The sequence below is a fragment of the Schistocerca serialis genome, chromosome 7 (genome assembly GCF_023864345.2).
Source record: "Schistocerca serialis cubense isolate TAMUIC-IGC-003099 chromosome 7, iqSchSeri2.2, whole genome shotgun sequence".
NCBI classification, from domain to species: domain Eukaryota; kingdom Metazoa; phylum Arthropoda; class Insecta; order Orthoptera; family Acrididae; genus Schistocerca; species Schistocerca serialis.
Window position 1 is genome coordinate 373,686,392 of NC_064644.1, and position 21,381 is coordinate 373,707,772.

The 21,381-nt window shown below is 37.8% G+C and overlaps 1 protein-coding gene across 4 annotated transcripts in view; it reads right to left on the bottom strand.

Annotated features, from left to right (window-relative positions):
- The window catches only part of LOC126412177 (endophilin-A), a 761,714-nt gene that overhangs the window by 105,691 nt on the left and 634,642 nt on the right, over positions 1 to 21,381 (bottom strand). For 2 of the 4 annotated variants that reach the window (XM_050081658.1, XM_050081657.1), the window contains 4 exons: positions 14,829 to 15,045; positions 11,870 to 12,003; positions 6,920 to 6,986; positions 1,232 to 1,309 (listed from right to left, as the gene is read on the bottom strand). In XM_050081658.1, the coding sequence (XP_049937615.1) occupies positions 1,232 to 1,309; positions 6,920 to 6,986; positions 11,870 to 12,003; positions 14,829 to 15,045 (496 nt within the window). The remainder of the gene's footprint in view (positions 1 to 1,231; positions 1,310 to 6,919; positions 6,987 to 11,869; positions 12,004 to 14,828; positions 15,046 to 21,381) is intronic. The other 2 variants (XM_050081660.1, XM_050081659.1) reach the window with 1 other exon arrangement.

The window sequence follows — 21,381 nt, forward strand, 5'->3', positions numbered from 1 at the left end:
TTTTTCTTCCCTTAACTTCTTTAACAAACTGATCATTCATACCCAATATTCACTTTGTCAGTGCTTGAATTTCCACACTGCATACACCACATAAAATTTCTTATTTTTCCTGACTACCATCTTAAACTGACCAACAATTTATTATCTACAGTTGTGTAATGCATACGAAATAAAATATTTTTGTCAAAAATTCTGTCACTAGAACTAAAGTGGATTTCTTCCCAATTCTTCCCAGAATTCATTACACAAAACATCATTTTTTAATCGTTTATACAGTCTATCACAATCTTTCTCCTTTCAAACATATGTAGGAAGAATTGGTAAAACCAATGTAGAATAACAATTACATATTTTTCCTGTTTTGTCTCTTAGTCTATCAATAACTATAAAAAATGATGTTCAGTAAGACAGTGCTGCATAACTACAACCATCTGCATATTAGTAGACACTGGCCAATTTACACTTGCCACTAAAATTTTAAGAAATTAAAGAAGGAAAAGTGAAGGAAGTACCACAACTTTTACATTTCACTTGCAAAAATAATTCTTTGGAGCTCCGTGATGTATTTAACATGAAATAAGCAGTGAAATGTTTTCATCTGAGCTTTGTACACTAAGTATGACTACAAAATCTTTGTAAGATATCAATGGTGTGCTTGAGGTAATCTACAAATATACACTGCTCATATTGTCTATAATAACAGGTTTGCAAATTAATATGAGCAATAAATCAACTTTACCCTAAAACTGTTGTCCACATCTTTTTATGGAATATATGACACAAACTGTGGAAAAGGTAATGATACAAAAATAATTTTTCAAAAATGTAGCCTGCTACTCTTAGCTAATATGTGATTCTATGTGATGGCCACTAGTATTAACTGTTGCTACAGATATGGGAGCTCAAATACTATGAGCTTTTCCACATTTAAAGTTTTAAAATGTAATCTTCTAGCACTTCTGATAAATACAGGTTTGGATAATGACTAGATCATGTTTATGAACAAAAATTTCCAAGCAATTTAAATCTGAGAACAAGTCATGTTACAGTATGCATACGATACAAAGATACAATATGTGGGAGCTTTCACGTTCAGTGCCCGGACAAAAATGTTAAGCTCCAATGACAAACAGTCTCATTTAAATGCCTCAACTGCCAAATTCAACAAACAAAAAAAGCTTCTGATTAAAGGGTGGTCAGGTGAAGCCAAAATTATATGGGACACACGTACCCCCAATGGGGCTCCGAGCAGGACTCCCATATGGACTGCCATATGGACTACTGCTTAATCCAGCCTTCTTATGTGCAGCTGCTCAGGTATATAATCACACAAATAATAAAAAAACATTAAACAAACAGATATTAGATTCAAGTAACAAAAATACTTTCTGCAAAGAGCTGATTCTGAGACAAAAAGATATCTGTGGGCCATTAATGTGAAAAATACTTAGCTTTCAAATATTTCTCGTCACAAAATACAATAATTCACAGTTACTGATTTAACATATTTTAAAATGCAGTATTAAATATCCTTCTTTGTAATGATATTCAGAACTATCCAAGGTTTAATCCCTCATGTTCAAGTACAAGTTAATAATAATTTTTACTTCTCCCATTCATTCATAAATAATCTTTGCAAGTACCTAAGTATTCATGTGTGTTCTATGAGTTTCACTGAAGTTTCTTAAAGTTCCTGGAGTTTTTAAGTTCTTCCTACTTTAATTTGGTATCAATGTCTCCAGTAAGAATTAACAAAACAAAATATAGATACCACCAGCTGTACAAGAAATTCAGGTAATTGTGCAAAGCTTCCTCTTTTGATTTTAAAATTTTGTGAATTGAATAGCATTTATCCACAAAAATCAAAGCATCAATATTGCTACGCTACACTCCAGTGTACTTTTGCAAAGACTGTTTTTATTACCAAAAACACATATATTGCTCGGTGATCAAATTATTACATATCAGGTTACACAAAAATATAAATAGGGCCTTACTTATAAAAATTAGCATCCTGCTGCTATTTTATATAGAAGTTAGTCACATGAAAATGAGACAGATGGAAAACATAAGTAAACTGTTTAATATTTCAAAAGTAATACCATAACATGATGGATGAGTAAGGGCTTCCGAGCAAAACATCTTCTGTGTACTCTAAACAACCTTGGCAACATTTGGCCTGCACAAATATTGAGATAAACTGCATCTGTAGCTGCCCATAACTGAGAAAGTGTTATCAATGCAGGATTCTGTGCACTACCTGACCTCTCGATTACGTCCCATAAATGTTTGATGGGTGGCAGAACCATTTACCCGAACTGTCCAGATTGTCTTCAAACCAATCACAAACAATTGCTCTCATATCTCAAAAACAAAGTTTCTATTAATACAAGGGTGGTCTGAAAAGTTCTTGGAACAGAATAGAAAAAAAAGTACTTACATCACTTAACCTTTTTTTTGTTTTTCAAAGTAGTCTCCTTGTAGATTAATGCACTTGGTCCAACAATGTTCCAGTGCCTTGATCCCATCTCAAAAATGAGTTATCTCCAGGCCTCCAAAATAGTTGTCAACTCCGGCAATCTTCTTCGGTTGAAGTGAATCTTTGCCCACCAAGAAAAATTTTCAGTTTTGGGAAGAGATGGAAGTCTGAAGGAGCCATATCAGGTGCATAAGGCGGGTGTGGCAACAATTCATACCTTAGTTTGTATAATTTTGCCATGGTGACAGCACATGTGTGCGGGCACACATTGTCTTGATGGAAGATGACTTTCTTCCTTGCTAAACCTGGCTTTTTTTCGCATATCATTTGTTACAGTATTCTCCTGTAATTGTTTGCCCAGTGGGGAGATAATCTACGATCTACAAACATAATCCCTTTCACAACCTAGAACACTGATGCCATCACCTTTCCTGCCGAAGGAATTGTCTTTGCTTTCTTTGGTGGTGGAAAATCAGCATGTTTCCACTGGTTTGATTGATGTTTTGTCTCTGGAGTATAGAAGTGCACCCAAGTCTCATCTGTGGTCACAAACCGGTGCAAAAAATCTTGTTATTTTATCCTAAAACGGGCCGAACATTGTTCCAGTATGTCCATTCTCACGTGTTTTTGATCCAGCATCAAGAGTCGCGGCACCCATCTTGCAGATAATTTTTTCATTTCTAATTCTTCATTTAAAATGTGATATACTCTTTCAGATGACATCTGGGAAGTGCGAGCAATTTCACGCAATTTCAACTGGCGATCCTCCATGACCATTTTGAGCACTTTTTCAATGATTTCTGGAACAGTGTCACATCTTGGCTGACCACTGTGCGGTGCTCTCCCAACCAAATTTAAACACTTGGTAACAGTTGAATATAAAGGAGCAGAGTCCCCCAATGTATTCTGTAAATCGGCAAGAATGTCCTTTGCTTTCATACCTTTCTTTACAAAGTACTTAATCACTGTTCGAATCTTGATTTTTTACATCTTCTCAAATCACTACACGGGAACAACAACAGAGCCATGTCACCACTGCAGCTCTCTTCCAAAAACACTGATGTGGCACGTGTTTACAGATAACAGTCCAATGAATATCATGAGAACAACTCGTTGCACTAGTGCTGACTTCTCTTGGTGATTCTGAGAACTTTTCAAACCACCCTCATATTTTCTTCTCTGTTGACAAGTACTTAACTTACCAGTGTGAGAGAAAAGGGGGGGGGAATGTAACTCTTGAATCTGCACCTATTTGAAGGAAAAAGTTGTTCCTGTAACTATCAGATCAAGTCTATATAATTATGGAAACTGAAGGAAGGAACTAATGCATTGGGGTATTGGGGCTTTGTGCAAAATCAGTGACAACAAGTGAAAATATGTGCCAGACCGGGACTCAAACCCAGGATCTCTTGCTTACTAGGCAGTTGCGTTAATCACTGCACCATCCACTGACTACCCCAGATGCCCCCAGCAGAACCACAGTCCATCTAGTGCCACCTATCCACATTCCCCATCAGTGTTCTCCATGCTTGCTAATTTTAGATTCCTTCAGCAAATCAAATGTAAATGTGCATTCACACTGATGTCCGAAATAATACACACCAGGCATTCATATAATTGATTTGTCTTGATGGGCAATGAATTAATCTTCAGTGTGGATGCACATTTACGTTCGACCTCCTGTGAGAATCTAAAATCAGTAATTCTGGAGGACATGGACAGGGACTGCAGGTAGGTGGCGCTAGGTGGGAATGCGATTTGGCCAGGTGGTGAGCTGGGATAGTCTGCACGTCTGTGATAAACACTATGTCCAAATGGTGCAATGGTTAATGCAACTGCCTATAATCTGTTCATCATAAGAATAAACCTGATGTAAACAAACACAAACGCAATGATTGGCCAGAAGCCGTAGCACAAGTACACTGGTGGTGCTACGCTCTTGGAAGTAGGTCCTACTTATGTATTAGATATATTATTACTAAGTTACGTTAAATAGAACTTTTAAGATATTCAAATGTATTAAGATCCATCAATGTTTTTCTTAATCACGCTTTAGCTACATAGTTTTTATTTAAAAAATCATGTACAATCACAGTCTCTGCAGCGTTGTGCTCAGATTGTCGCGCTGTTAATGCGCAGTATGAAAATGGCTGAGGCTGTTTTCTGTTCTGTGGTGAAACACGCACATGGAATACGGTTAAAAAGTGCCAAGAAATGGGCTGGTCTTAATGTTTTTCATAAATTTATGGAGATAATCAGCTTAGAAGTTTTGCCAGTGACTTTATGTAATACAGTTGAGTTATAGGTATGAGTAATGCAGTCGATGGCATAATGGCATGTGAACTAAATACAGTTAATGGTTCGTTGGTTCAGATCTCCCCAGTATCCTTCCCCCCCCCCCCCCCCCCCCCTTCGTTCGATTTGAAATACCTACATCTCTTAATTACAAAACTTATCATCATTTTTTTATGAATAATGCACCATTTCTTGTTTCTAATTACATACTGGACATGAAATCCCTGTTTCCTTTTCAAATACAAACTCTTAATTATGGATGTTTTATGAAAGACTGTTCATAAAAGTTGCTGAAATTAAGAAAATTTAACAATTTAATTTTTTAAGGCAAAAATGAAAAACCAAATCCTCTTTGTTTGGACTTTTTCCATCGTTTTATACCACAGAGGTAGGTAAGTATTGTAGAATCACAAAAAACAATCATTTTCACAGCATCGAGCAAATCATACAAATGCTGCATTTTTACATTTGCTACTATACAATTACAATATGAATCCAACGGAGCCAAGTTGCAGGATTTGGCAGGAGGGGTAACAAGATTGTTAAGCTGCCAGACGTACTGGAACTAATGCACGCAGCTTTTTCACATGTCACGACCAAACGCTGGCGGTATATAGAATGGCTCATCATAAAAGAAGAAGAGAAAATGTGGCACCTGGCTGACTTTCTGGATTCTGTTGATGACAGGCTCGTTATCAACATAGCAGGTGACATTTCAGAACTGAAATGTACTTCTCGGATTCGGATAAGGAAGGAGCTAAGAGATTACCAGACTACTAACTGTAATCAATACCTCCAGTGGCTTCAGTATTCAACAGTCTGATGAAATCCCTGCAGTATGCTGTTGCATTACACACAACTCGCTTAGAAAAATTACCCTATGCTTAAGTTAGAAATTTTCATCACTCTTGTTTATAATTGCATTTCATGCTTTCCGTCTGGTCACCTAAGAAGTGCGCAGTAATGCTGGAGTTCCTCTGAATATTATTTCAGTCTCTTTAAAAATTAAATGAAATTCGAAGCTATATTGTTTCTTTGCTTGTCTCTTTTTACATCTGAACTGCAATGTTCACATCATGCGCCGGTAAAGCTGTTGTCCCACCTTATCACACAGTCTATGTGTGTGTAACACAGCATACAGCATATCCTTATTATTGTACTTGACTGTACTGGTCACAGCTTGGCTTCCACTCCACGCAAAACGAAATCCATTGAGATTCAAGCAAATGTGGAAGAATAGATGGTGTAATGTTTACATCAGGTTTATTCTTATGATGAATGGATTATAGTAAGCAGATAAAGGGGCAAAAATAGATGGAGGGAGGGGGGGGGGGGGGGGGGAGGTCATAGACAGGGAGAGGAGGAAGGATGTGCTAGACAGAGATAGAAGGGAGAACAAGGTTACCATGTATATCCTATTTCCATACATATCAGAAACATGTGCTTTCTCGTTTCTTCCTTTTACATTTAACCAGACTGAGCCACAACAACACATGGCCAGGAACAGCTAATACGTAATGAAATAAGAAAAGCTATTCACTTGCAAAATACGAATGTACTTCAACAGAGAAGTCAGAATGTTGTAAGTAATAAATGTAATCATTGCAAAGTTATTGTGTTGTGTCTTCCAACTTGATGAATTTAATCACAGCTTATACACTTATTGGCAGAGGACAAACATTATTTGCGGAGTTCATGTATGGCCTCAGGGCAAATGGCAAGCAGAATTGTTTGGAGCAATGGAAGAAACGAAAATAGAGGTGTATTGGCTCAAATGAATTATACTTTGAAAGTGATGACACAAATTTGCAACAGTGGTCTCATTTCTTTTACGCTGTTCCTAGACAAAATATTTTACACTGGCGTGCAGGAGTAGTGTTCATCCACTGGCTTGGAGCTTATCAATTTTGATTAAAATTGTGATAAATGACAGACACAGTCCAAGGTAAAAAAAGTCTTGGATTAAAATATCACATCGAGCAATTTCCAAGCAATGAAATCAGCCTCATTTCATTTCTTTATTGTGAATTTTTGTATACCATCCACTTATTAAAACAAGATTTGGAAATGAATGTTCACTATGTAAGAATGATTTGAAAAATAAATTTAAAGTGATGATGATGAAAAATAGTCATCTATTTTTACCTTTGGCTTGCCGTCTTCTCTTGCAGTCAAAATCTAGTCTTCGTCCCTGCAACTTCTTCCTGTGATGCTGTAAAAATATGACCAAAGCACAATTTACGTACAATCATCATGAATATAAATATGAAGACTGAAACAACAATATAATCAGTGTGGGATACTACTGACCTTAAGAGTAGTTTTTATACATCAAACAGATATGCCATTATTAGGCTAAGTCCTTTACATCTCAACCTGTACAAACCAACATCATTGGGTATGTGGATATGAATGGAATAGTATGCATATTTTTTAGTATTTTATGGTTTATAGATCACATTTGTAATTGTAAGTGTAAATTCAGGCAGTCTGTGGTGTAGTTGTTATTTATTTATTCTGAAAAGCCAGCAACCAACTGCTTCAGCCAAGTCAGTCAGGTTCTAACTGCCAACTGTTACACACCTACAGAGCAGCTAGTTACATATTTAGCTTTTACTTTGTTTTCTTGGTATGTTATTTTTTAAATACCATGTATGTTTTTTCTATTTAAGAGGTGTAGTATTGCATTTTTGTAACTGAAATGTAGAGTTAGGCAGTCTGTAGCACAGTTGTCATTTCTTCTGAACAGCCTGCTACACAACTTATTAAGCAGTCAGCCTCCATCAATGACACGTCAGGAGCATATCAATTTGCACAATTAGATATCTTTGTGTTTTTTATACTTTACTTTATAAGTTAGTGACAATGGATGGATAGGATGTGTGCATGTTGCGTGCAGATGCCGGTGGAGATAGTCACAATTCACAAACAGCTGAAGGCCTTTTGGCTACGGTCAGCTGTTTTCCAGATTCTGCCTCTGGGTGTAGTGGTGGCGGAGAATCTGGCACATTGCATGGGCACCTCAGGTGCCACTTGTTTTGCCCATAGGCTCTGCTGCTGAGGTTCTTTCTAGTGTATCCAACATGATGGACCTGCCTTGACTATAGGGTGAGTGGCAGGTGGTGACGCATTCATGTCACTCGAGGTGAATGGCCAATGTGGATGATGGCAATCTGGCCTCATCCATTAACCATGTGAGTGGACAGGTAGCCACTCCTTCAGCAGTGCCTGAGCAGGAACATGGGGGAGGGGTTTGCCAGTTATTAGGAACTCCAATGTTAGGCCTCTTATGAAGCCCCTTAGGGAAATAGCATTCAGGGCCAGAAAGAAATCTCAGAAATCTCACACACACTCGGTATGGCTGTCAGGTGGCCTCAGGCTGAGATGTGGAGGCTACTGAGAACCCAAGGTGCAGTCGTCTGCAATTGTGGCTCGTGTCAGTATCAATGATGCCTGTCACTTGGGTTCGGAGGCCGTCTTCAATTGATACAGGCATCTGGCGGAAGTGATGAAGGCTGCTGGCCGTGCACCTGGGATGCAAGTAGAGTTCACAATTTGCACCATTGTTACCTGAGTTGGTTGGGGTCCTTCAGTTTGGAGTAAAATGTGGCGTCCCAACCAGGGGCTTTGTACAACGTATACTCCGTGACAGTGTTCGCTGCAGATCTCTGGACCTGTGTTATTGGCTGGAGAGTTGTAGGACTCCCCTCAATAGGTCAGGTGTGCACTACACAAAGGAAGCAGATATTTGGGTAGCAGAATAGTTGTGGATTGCATACCTTTTTTTAAAAATTAGGCAGCAGTCTGAGGTACTCTAGTAAACAGTTACCAGATGATGTGCAGATAGTGAAATAAGACAGCGTTGAGAGTAAAGGCACTTCGACTTTCAAAATTTTATCAATAAGTTGTTGCAAGGGTATAAGCAACAAAGTTCCTGAATTTACTGCCCTCTAGGAAATATGACACACACAAATTATTCTGAGGACAGAGAACTGGCTGAAACCCAAAGTAGAAACATCTGAAATATTTAGTGTGGAATGGAATGTATACTGGAAAGATAGATTAGAACAGTTATGGAGGGGGGAGTGTTCATTGTAGTTGACAAAAATTTGTTTCTACTGAGGTCAAATATGAGTTTGACTGAAGTTATAAAGATACTTACAACAGGTCTAGGTGAAATTAAGTTGTTGGATGTTTTTAGCAGCAACCCACAACATTGCTGTTTCAGTTTTAGAGACATACAAAACAAGTCCATGCTTAGTGCTACAGAAATACCCAGATCAAGCAATACTAGTTGATGATAACTTTAACTTACTAAGTGTAGACTGGGATATCTACAGATTCATTACAGTGGGTACGGACAGTCTTCTGAAATACTTATGAACACTGTACTGAAAACTGTCTTGGGCAGCTTGTTCAATAGCCCACATGTAATAGAAATAATGTAGACCTTGTCGCTACAAACAGCCCTGACTTCCCTGACTGTGCCAGTGTTGTTAGCATCCCACTTAGGCAATGAATGGACATCATCTAGTTCCTGTATTATGGGACATAGAGGAATTACAGGCTAAGTTTAAACAGACTGTAAATTACAGTCTGGAGAAGAGTGTACCGAGTAAGTGGAGTAAGGACAGAAAAGACCGACCATGGTTTAATAACAAAGTTAGTAAAATGCTGAGGAAGCAAAGACTGTTGCATTCTTGGTTCAAAATAGAATTTGCAAATGATGACTTGCTAAAGTTAGTAGAGATTTGTACGTCTGTAGAAAGATCAACGTGCAAAGCATACAACAACTACCACTGTCATACATTAGCAAAAGGTCCAAGAGAATTATGGTGCTATTTAAAATCGCTAAGCAGGTCAAAGACTTCTACCCAGTCATTCGTCAACCAGTCTAATGTGGTATTAGAAGATAGCAAAAGGAAAGCTGAAGTTTTAAATTTCAGGTTTAAAAAACCATTCATGCACTAGAATCATACAAACATATCATTGTTTATCCATTGCACAGATTCCTGAATGGAGGGCATAGTAATAGGTATCCCTGGCTAAAGAAGTGACACAAAGAATTGAAAACAAATACGTCACTACGTCAGAATGGTAACCCAATACGGTTTCACATAGAGTATTCTATGGTGTTGGCCCCTCACTTAGCTTGCATTTATCACAAATCTTTCACTTTGTGAAAAGTCCCAAGCAATCAGAAAAAGCACAGGTGACGTGTGTGTATATGAGAAGGATAAAAGAATGGACCCACATAATTACAGACCAATACACATAACATGGTTTTCTGTAGAATTCTTGAATATATTCTCAGTCTGAATGTAATAAATACCTTTGAGATGGAAAAGCTCCTGTCCACAAATCAGTACGTTTTTTAAAAGGAAGGAAGATTGGGTTTACCATCCCAATGACATTGAGGTCATTAGAGTTGGAGCATAAGCTCAGATTTTGACAATGATGGGGAAAGAAATCAGCTGTGCCCTTCAATCAAACCATCCTTGCATTTGCCTGGAGCGTTTTAGGGAAATCATGGAAAAGCTAAATCTGGATGGCCGGGCGTGGGTTTGAACAGTCATCCTCCCGAATACAGTTTTAGAAAGCAGTGTTTGTGCTGAACTTTGGTTGTCCTTCTCCCGCACTGTATCCCGCAAACTATGGATGAAGGGCAACATATTCCTAGATTTTTGAAAAGCATCTGACACAGTGCCCCACTGCAGACTGTTGATGAAGGTGAGTGGCTCTAAGACTTCTAATGCAATAGAACCCAGTATGTTATCCTCAATGAAGAGTGTTTATCAGAGACAAGGTTATTGATGAGAGTGCCCCAGGGAAGTGTGACTGGACTGCTAACATTGTCTAAACACATGAATGATCTGATGAACAGGGTCAACAGCAGTCTGTGGTTGTCTGCTGACATCGCGGTGTACAGGCAGGTGTCGTTATTGAATGACTGTAGAATCATACCAAGATGATTTAGACAAAACTTCTAGTTAGTGTGGTAAATGCCAGCTAGCTCTAAATGTAGAAAAATGTAAGACAATGCATAAGAGTAGGGGAAACAACACCATAATGTTCAAATACAGAATTGGTAGTGTGCTATTTGACACAGTAATGTCAATTAAATATCTAGGTGTACTACTGCAAAGTGATATGAAATGGAACAAGCATATAAGGATTTAGCAGGGAAGGCAAATGATTGACTGCAGTTTATTTGGAGAATTTTAGGAAAATGTGGTTTATCTCTAAAGGAGACCATGTATAGAACACTAATGCAACCTATTCTTGAGTATTGCTAGAGTGTTTGGGATAACCACCAGTTCAGATTTAGGGAAGATATCTAAGTAATTCAAAGGAGACCTGCTAGATTTGTTACCGATATGTTCCGTCAACATATCAGTATTACTGAGATGCTTCAGGAACTCAGATGGGATTCCCTGTTCCCTGGGCAGGGGAGCAGGGGGTGTTCTTTTTGAGGGGCACTGTTGAGAAAATTTAGACAGCTACTATTTGAACATGACTATAGAATGATTCTATGTACATTTCACGTAAGAATCATGAAGATAAGATAAGAGAAATTAGGGCTCACACAAAGGCATATGGTCAGTCATGTTTCCCTCCCTCTATTTGCGAGTGGAAAAGGACAGGAAACGATAGCAGTGGTATAAGGCACCCTCCACCATGCACTATATGGTATTTTGCAGAATATGTATGTAGATGTAGACATAGAGCAGTGGGTTAATTTTCCTGTACCTATAACTCCTTCCAGCTCCTTTGTGATACTCCTGAGTAATCTGTGATCAAGTCTGTCGCTTACAGTGCAAATGAAATGGAGAAAAGAAAGGTACTGGGATTAGAGGTCAACAGTATCTCTGTCACTGAATTATTCTTCATCTTTCTTTTTGCCATAGAAACATGTAAGTAATTATAAGAAAAGTAATGTAGGTGTCAGAAAATGGCTGTAGAATTGTTTCAATGGTAGAAGTTTTAAGCAAGACTTCATCACCTAAAATTGTTATTATGTGAAACAATTTATCTTCATTTAACGACACACATCAGAAACACCAAGCATAGATCAAAACTTGTACTGTAACTTACCATTACTTCTTTCAAATCCTTTGTCTGTAGATGATGGAGTGGTTCTAGGAAATTCTGTTTAATGTTGTCATCCAAGGAATATTTTACATCAGCCATTTGTTTCATGGACTCGCCCATTTCACATAGTGCGGAGCCTGGAAATGATTATAAGAGGAGGAAAATTAAAGAAAGCAGCACAGAATATGTTGTAAATTGTTAAACAAAGAAATCTTCATGAAGGGTCACGGAGTGCGGGGGGATCCCTCAATAAATTCAGCGTAAAAGTAGCTATGGGTGGGAGGGAGGAGGGGGGGGGGGGGGGGGGGGGAACCTCAATAAATTCAGTGTAAAAGTAGCTGTGGTGCACGTAAGTTTATTCATTTCTACTGGGTTAGAATAAATTTTAGCTGGCCGCTAAGAACATTTGATAATATCTAACTTATTTTATCTTCAACTGTATATCCATCTTCTGCAATCATTGTTTACAGTTATGAGGTAAGGAAAACTGCTTAGTTATTTCTTCACTATCATCTGAAATGTATTGCTCTTGTATCACTGCCCCATCACATGAGATATATTTTAAAATTCACAACAGAATCAGTCTCAGATGTTAATCTTAATACAAAAGGCAGTTTGTGAGTATACAGATATATAGTTTAATGCTTACATGTGTGATTCATTTTGTTGGTCATCACATGAACATAACAGGGCAATTAAAATAATAAATATTTGTCTCAATTGCCTGTCTCACATTCTTTGTTTTACATATCCTGCAGTTTCTGTTTTTAGGTAATTAACATCTTTGTAGTATTTAAAAGGTCAGAAATTTAAAACATTTTGTTTGCAAATTAAAAACAGTATCAAGACTATTCCTCAATATTTTAGTGCTTTGCAAGCCCCTTCCCCCTTTGTTTTCTTGACTCTCTGGATCATTTTCAACTGACAAAGTTTCATTTGAATAAAAATATGTTATTTAAGGATGCTGTGTTAACAATAAGTACACACTCGGAAACTAAGTAAGCTTGATTACAAAAAAGAAGTTATTAACTATTTACTAACAACCTCACTGAATACAATCAAAACACTACCAATCCACATAATAACTAATATACAGAGTAGAATCTAATAGTAAAGATAAGTACTGAAGAATTTTCAATTTGTTCAGTCTTCCCTTCTGCAGCCTGTTTCTTTTATTTCTTTATCACCAGAAGGAAGAATCTATAACTTGAAATACTTAGCCTAATGCCAATTTTTGAATGTGCCTAACTTTTCTATCATGAACATAACTGTTTCATGCACTGTTTTTCTGCTATACATCATCAACAAATTATTTTTCAGCTCGGAGCTTTTGTTTTCACTTGGTATTTATGCAACTGCAAATGTTTACCTCTCTCCATCGTCTCACAAGAAAGAAGTCATCCAACTATAATATTACATCGGCATTATGTGAAACAGCAAATGAGAATCCACTAATGGATCATGCCCATGAACACAACAAACATGACAACATAAATATGACCAGAGAAAAATTTTGCCAGTTACTGAAACTTAAAAACAGTTCTTTCATCAGCAATTACTACAGAATGTATGAAGTGATACAAGGTTAAAGAGAGGGCAGGGAAACTTATCCAAAGAATAAATCAGAAGAAACAAATGAACAATTTATGACTGATCATGGAGTTGGGAGACTCACTTCACAGGTCACTCAATGACATTCCAATGCAGAAAATCATACTGCCTACAAAAAAATGGAGAGAAGAGGCCGTGAATATATGAGGGACTCTAGTCAGACAAGCCAAAACATTGCCTTACAACAGACACAGACCAGCTTCCCTAAAGAGAAGCTGGCATGGGATAGGAATAAGTGAAGTAGAACATATCGCTTAATCCCTTATCCATGCCAAGTAACAATAACTAAGTTAGTACCTATGTATACCAACAATTACTGAATCACTGAACTGAATTGTAAACAAAAGTAAAACTTATTGATTACTCCAAGTAGGTAACTGAGAGAAATTCCCAGAAACATTTTTTTTTTTCATGTTATTACAGCAGCACCTACTGAGCATAATGACATTACAATGATAGTGACTTGAGCTTATCACTGATCCATTCTGACCTTAGGTCTGGGCACCTCTGGAGCCTGAAGAATATGTAGCAGAGGTCAGATAGGTAGTGAAAGACTACAATGAATATGCTTGAAGTACTATGTGCATGATTATTTCATTCTGAGGCATCACATGAGAATCTCATGATATGATATAAACTACTCTAAATTATTTAACTTTAGGATAACACTGGACAACCAGATCACATTTCTCATGCACTAGTATATTACTGGTGCGTCAGGCTGAGTCAATATCTCCAGTATTTCTTTGCATTCAATTTAATCTGGAACATTTTGGAAGCACATTGTTTATTTAATTACTCATTTTTCCTTCTGCTCCATTTTAATCCTACCCTATATATCCTCTATATCCTGTGCTTTCCCTATACTTTTTAGTTCTCAACTTAATATCTCCATGGCCTGCAGCACACCATTAATAAGTAGGAAACTGAACCGCCGCTGGTGTATCGACTATTATTGTCATCTGTTTCGTATTTCATGGCCTGGTGTTTGGGGTGACGGTTGTTCTCTCCTCGACTTTTATGCACTTTTCTTCTTTAATTTAGCTGTCTCCAGTCTGCATTATTGCTTAATGAAGGAAATATTTTTAAGATTTGAAAATTGATATGCATTTTCTCTCACTCATATCACTCAGCACAGCTGCAGAAGCTCCTGCCCCAGTCACTAATTGGTAGGTGCATCTTTCCAGTCCCATGCACACTTTGTACTTCAAAATCTACGATAAGTGGAATTAAGATTTTCTGATATACCAGTTATTTCTTGTCTACAAAGTCCCACTGATTTAGTGACGAGTAAACAAATACAAAAGATCTTTCTATAAAGCAAAGTTTTTTTTTTAATATAGCTACTTACCGAAAAGAGAGTCATCACCAAGCCTTCTTCCATAGGTTACCATGCATTCACCAAGAACTCCTTCTGGCTGTGGGTATGTTGAGGCTTTTGCTTGCCCACTAAGCTTTGAGATTCCTTTAACAGCAGCCATCTTTGCTCTTGCTGTTGGATTAGGTTGCAGGAACTCCTTTGTTTTAATTTGTAGCTCTTCAACCAACTCGTAAGTGACATCCGTTTTCTATAGTAAGAATAGAATCAATGCATATAATGATCAATGATAACACAAAGTGAGGCATAAAGGTGATTAAAAAATTACATCCTGTGTCACAAATATACCACAAACTGAATGTTTTACACCAAATAAGAAGTTATCAGAATTCATAGAGAAATAAGTTTCCACTGTATAACTAACAGCAATACAACTGTGTAGCTAAAGTAGGCATTTTCAGAAATGGTTAATATTGAAATTCAAAATAGTGATAAACAGAGTTAAATTTGAGGATATTTTACATATTTACGACCATGCAACATGAAATTGTGGCGAAAATTCAATACACATTGAGTTTACTGATCCAGAAAATGAGAGACTCACATACAGATGCGACTGATTCATCGATCTCCAGACATATCACACAATATTTTCCACTTCTGATAATAAGCTAATTGCTTGATTTATTTGAAAACATTTAGTGCAAACAGAGCACTACTCTCACAGATTAATAATGTTTTCAAAGAATATGTAGTACAAATGTTTTTTTGTAGACAAAGCAGCAATATAACCATACCAACAATTGAGGAAAATTCTTTGGGGCAGAGCCACAGAGGCATACAACTGGAATGTTGTATAGTTATATTCTTCCATCATCCTGATATTTTAACAATCTCCCCCCCCCCCCCCCTCTCCCCCAGATTTACCTTCATATCAATGTTCTGTCTTAACTACAAAAAAGAACCAGTCCTTCATCTTTGTCTATTCCTTGGCCCACACTCATATTATTTTCGTCTTCTTCTTCTTCTTCTTCTTCTTCTTCTTCTTCTTCTTCTTCTTCTTTTGCCAATAATCTTACACCGTCTTACTTCACACATTCCTCACTAAGGAGGAAAGAGACTACAATAGTATCTTTCTTCCGTTTTCAGTCCCTAAGCAATGTTGGAAATGAAGTGTCTCATGACATTCTCGAATGAAGTATTATCCGGCTTCTTTCCAGATCTGTTTTAATATGAACATGACTGACAATTTCCTTTATTAGTCTTTGAAGCAAACGATTTTTATAAGAAGTCAGCACAGTAGCAGCCATGACAAAACGGTTAGCTTAAAATTGGCCAACCTTTGCCATTGTGATTTTACACAGAAGTCTAGGAATTTTCCTATGTTATAGATTATGTCAATCTCTATAAGAGAGAGACATAATCTGTGAAACACTCCCACTGGAAATTTATGTGACATATTTCTCTGTAGTATCTAACCATAATGTAGACTACAACATCCATTGTTCTGGCTAATGTAACAGCACATTTTGATTGTGAGAGGTGACTTGATGAGAGAATGCCAGTCGTATACATAATTTTGTTGTTGTTGTTGTTGTCTGGTCATTTTAAAAAGCTAAGTAACAGTCAGCAATATGCACAGACATCTAGGCAGACCAATAAGATTTATTTGTAGTGTCTTCAGCAATAGCAACTAGAATTTTTGTCTGGATGTTTTTACCAGTTTGTGATTTCGAATACAGGAGTTAGTTAATGGAATTTCTGATAGTGTACAGTTTAGTGATTTAGACTCTTTCTGTAAGGAATGCTCTGATCTATTAAGTTGGTGCTTAGTTCATAGCATTTTTGTTTTGCATGTAGGTATTCCAGTTGCTATAGGCTTATTTACCAAATTTCTTTTTTTTATTTATGGTTCACTGTTCCTATTTGAGTTAACATATTGCCATTTTGAAATAGTGAGTGGAGCTGTGGATGTTAGAAAATGGAGTGCAATGAGGAGAAATAACAACATTTTGGACATACTCCTCTGTTTAAGTACAACAGAAGGGGGACAGCAGCAGAGGCAGCCAGAAACATTTGCACTGTGTGTGGAGAAAATGCCATTGGACAAAGCATAACAAGAAAATGGTTTTCTCATTTTAAGAGGATCATTTTGACATTAGCGACTCTCCATGTTCAGGAAGACTGTTTAAACATATTAACCTACAGCAACCCATGTCAGAGTACTCGAGAACTGGCAAAAATGATGAACTATGATCTCACCATAGTGCGACACTTACATGCAAAGAGGAAGGTTCAAAAATCGAGTGTATGGGTATCATGTGCTCTAAGTCAAAATCAGAAAAATCAGTAGGTGGCCATATGTGCAACTCTGCTTGCTCGTCATCAACTGGTTTGTAAACAACACTGACTATTCCTATTCTGCATCATTACTGGTGATGAGAAATGGTGTCTTCATGCAAACATAATGAAAATAAAGGAATTGTTGAGCTCAAACAAAGCAGTAACTCCCAGTACAAAGACCTGCATGCATCCACAAAAGACAATGTTATGCATATGGTGGAACAGTGACAGTATGGTGTACTATGAATTGTTTCCCCAAGGTGTAACTGTCATTGCTCGCATTTACTGTAAACAACTGAGATGTCTTGAAGATGCAGTCCAAGAATAATGACTAGGAAGACTGCACAAAATGATGATAATCCACAGTAACATCTACCTGCACTGTTAGACTGGCAAAAAACACTATACAGGAGCTGGGTTGGGAAGTCGTTCTGCATCGACCTTATTCACCTGATCTTACACCCTTAGATTTTAACCTTTTCTGCTCTCTATCGAATAACATTCAAAGAACTTCTTTTCCAGTAGAGCATGTGCTCTAAATGTGGCTCAACAAGTTCTTCATCACAAAACCACGTCATTTCTACAGTTGCGGAATTGAACAGTTATGCCAGCATTGACAGACTTTTGTAAACAGTGAAGAAGAATATAGTATTGATGACTAAAGCCTCTGTTATGTGTACCTTTTGTGTTTACTAAACTTAGAGAAAAACATTATGAACTTACACACCAATCTAATACTTTTTTAAGCCAGATTATGTACAAAACTTTGTAGTGCACATGTCATTCAAAACTAATGCTTTTCTTTATTTTTCTGCATTAGCCTATAGCTTTTCCTATCAAGGAAGTGATTAAAGTGGAAGTCAGTCTGTCACGAGTCTCAATGTGAGCAAAAATGGTCAGGCCCATGTCAGCCCATGTTGAAATGAATGGCAAGCTTCCTGGACCCAAGGATTTGAATGAACTCCAGTTTGTCTTGGGAAAGATGAAGTATTATGGCTAACTTATACCAAATGCTGCACAGGTACCATTCCTCCTGGAGCAATTTTAAGGTAAGGTTGTGAAATTTCAGTGGTTCACCCTTTAACCGGACAGTGTTCTTGGAGCTAAAGTAGTGTTTTAAGTCTGCTCTCTACCGGCACATTTACACTTGGAAAACATTTAGTCCTGGAATCAGATGGTTCACAGTTTGGGATAGGCACTTTTCTATCAAGGAAGTGCTCCAAAGATACAGAACATCCAGTTACATGTGTGTCTAAAACACTAACAGCTGCACAGGTGAATTACAGCCAAATAGAAAAGAAGGTACCAGTTATTATTCACTGTATCAAGAAATTCCTTGTTTCCTTATATTTAACAAATTTACATCTGATCACCAACTGCAAACAACTGAGTTTGCTATCTGGTCCCTGAATGAACACACCAGATAAGATGGCACATCAGTTACACTGATGGGAACTGTTTTTGAGGAATTACCATTTTGAGATCCAGTAACAGCTCATTGCTCACTCAACACACCAACATCAACAACCTGTTTCATGTACCAATAGGTCCAAATCAAGAGCTCAATAAGAAAGAGGTATTTTGTTTCCAGCTGACAGAAAACATTAGGTATACAGTGGACAAATTCCCTGTAAAAACTTGGTAATATGCTGGGCTTACAAACAAGGACCCTATGCTATGGAAAGTAGTGTGTTGCACCCAAAGCTATGGAACTGGCACTATGGACATATTTCTCAATGTATCACAGACTCAATGTTAGACAAGAGGCTCTTCTTCTGGACAAAGAAGAGTCAAGAGTGCCAGATTGTGATCCCAACTACAGTCTGGCATGTAAAGCTAGTGCAATGGTGAAGTTGGGGGATATGAAGTATGAAGGGACTGGATATTGACACCAAATTTAAAGTGTAGTATATGATTCCTTTACAAGGGCAAAGATGATTTCCTTCCCCCTCTTCCCCAATCTCAGCTTATCTTCCATCTCTCATAAACTGGTTGATGGTCTTTAAGCATTAATATTCCTTCCTTCCTTCAGCCACATGGCACCAACACATATCTGTAACTTACTGGTCAAATGAAAGATAAGCATATCTAGTCAATGCGTGAGGTGGAAGGAAAAGGAAAGTTGCCATTTTTATAGTCTGGTTAGAAAGAGATGAATGAGAGCCCTCTAGTTCTGGCCTGGCAGAAGTCAGTAGAGGCCAGTCAAGTTTGGTCCACTCACATTTTGTGTCTGGGTACTGCCAACCACAGAGATCTAATACAGGACCTTGTGTATGTAGCCACTTAAATTGACTGTTGAGCTGAGTTGTTTTATGTCACAAATTAATAATTCTCTTGATGAGTGATGAAGTGGATCCTGACCCATCAAAAGTAGTGCCAGATACTCTTTCCACTCCTCAGAGAAACCAAGGGGTATTCCACTGGTGTCCAAAACATGCAGACAAAAGTAACTTTCACATGATGTGCCACTGCAATGCAAGTAACACAGTCTGATGAAACTTGGACCATATATAGAAAGAACTGCTACAGTATAGTATATGAGGTACATGAATTAGATATTCAATGACAGGAATGAAATGACACTTTTATTCAAAGGCTATAATTATACTGAAGCCACTGCCATTTAGTCATCTCCGAGACATTACAAAAGGCAGGACATGGTTCCTAACTGGGTGCGTGACGAGCCCGGATGACAATACATGCTCTACAATGTGTTCCCATGCTGGCCACAAGTTTGGTGAGGAGTATGCATAATAGGGTGCTCCATTCCTCCACCAGCTCAGTTAATAACAGGTGGTTGGCCGTTGGTGCATGTGGATGTGCTGGCATCCCACGTGTGCTCGATGGCATTTAAGTCGGGGGAACAGGCAAGCCAATCCATTTGCCGAATATCCTCTCATTCCCAGAGCCCCTCTACCTACGCCGTCCAACGCAATCATGCTTTGTCAGTGATAAAAATGTACTGTTTCTAAGACTTGGAAGTCAGTATGCTCATACAAAACCATAACAACTGGAGCACCAAAAAGATTATATTCAACAATGTTCTTTGATATATTGTATGTTCCCACATCTTGCCACATAAGGTCCACATTTATGTAATCCAGGTGTTATGGTGTGGAGAGACTGCATGGACCTACTGACCTCCAAATCTTTGAACATGGTACACTCACAATTCAACATTATTGTGACATTTTACTGCTTACCCAAGTATATTCAGGGGCGCATTCAGGCCTGACTTCCTTTATATGGATGACCATGAGTGACTGCATCAAACATCGCAGGTGGGGGAGCTCTCGGAGTGAGAGGATCTTCGGCGTGTGGACTTGTTTGCCTGTTCTCACAATGTAAATTCCATTGAGCACATGTCCGACGCCAGCACGTCCACATCCACCAACAACCTTCCAGCAATCATCAGCTGCACTGGTGGAGGAATAGAATGCCCTACCACAATAACTCCTCAACAAACTTGTAGCCAGCATGGGAACACATTGGAGCGTATGCCCTGCAATCTGAGGTCATCACGCCCTATATTGCAGTAACTTCAGTGTAATGATAGTCTTTGAATCAAAGTGTTATTTCTGTTCGTCTCATTGCATATTTCTTTCACAAAATTAACCTTTATTTTCATAGGAAGAAACCAATACTACAAAAGAAGAAATTAGGAAAAAAATAAAAACAATCTTCCTTTTAATTTTGATTTCACTTTGGAAGCCATGGCGCATAAAGTTTCAACCAGGACTGTGCTGAGGGCATGGCAAGATAGGCTCCCATCACAGGTGCAACACAGAGAGATTTCAAAAGTAGATTCAAAAATTAATCATGAGAAGTACCATTCTCCTACCTCATACTGTAAGGGTTACCTCCATACCTACTGCTTTCGACAATTTTTCCTCAGAGAGATCAAAACGATTTTCAGATTCTTTTTTTGATGCAATGTAATGAATTTGGTCCATTCTTGTTGCTGAATTTGTGTGCTCGGAAATTGCTAATGGTTTATGGTATATTTTAATCTATCAAGTGGTGCAATGGCATTGTCTAGTAGGATTCATATATTTGTTCTTTATTATACATCACACTAAAACCAAAGTATAGTAGCTCAATAAACAATACAATACCAGTTTACTTTAATTTTTTTAGAAAGTTTATAGTGCATGTGATTTATTTACTGTAATGATACATTTAATTTGTAGTGTGCAGTATTTTATGTAAACATAACTCAATTAAGTAATTTTTTCATTTATAA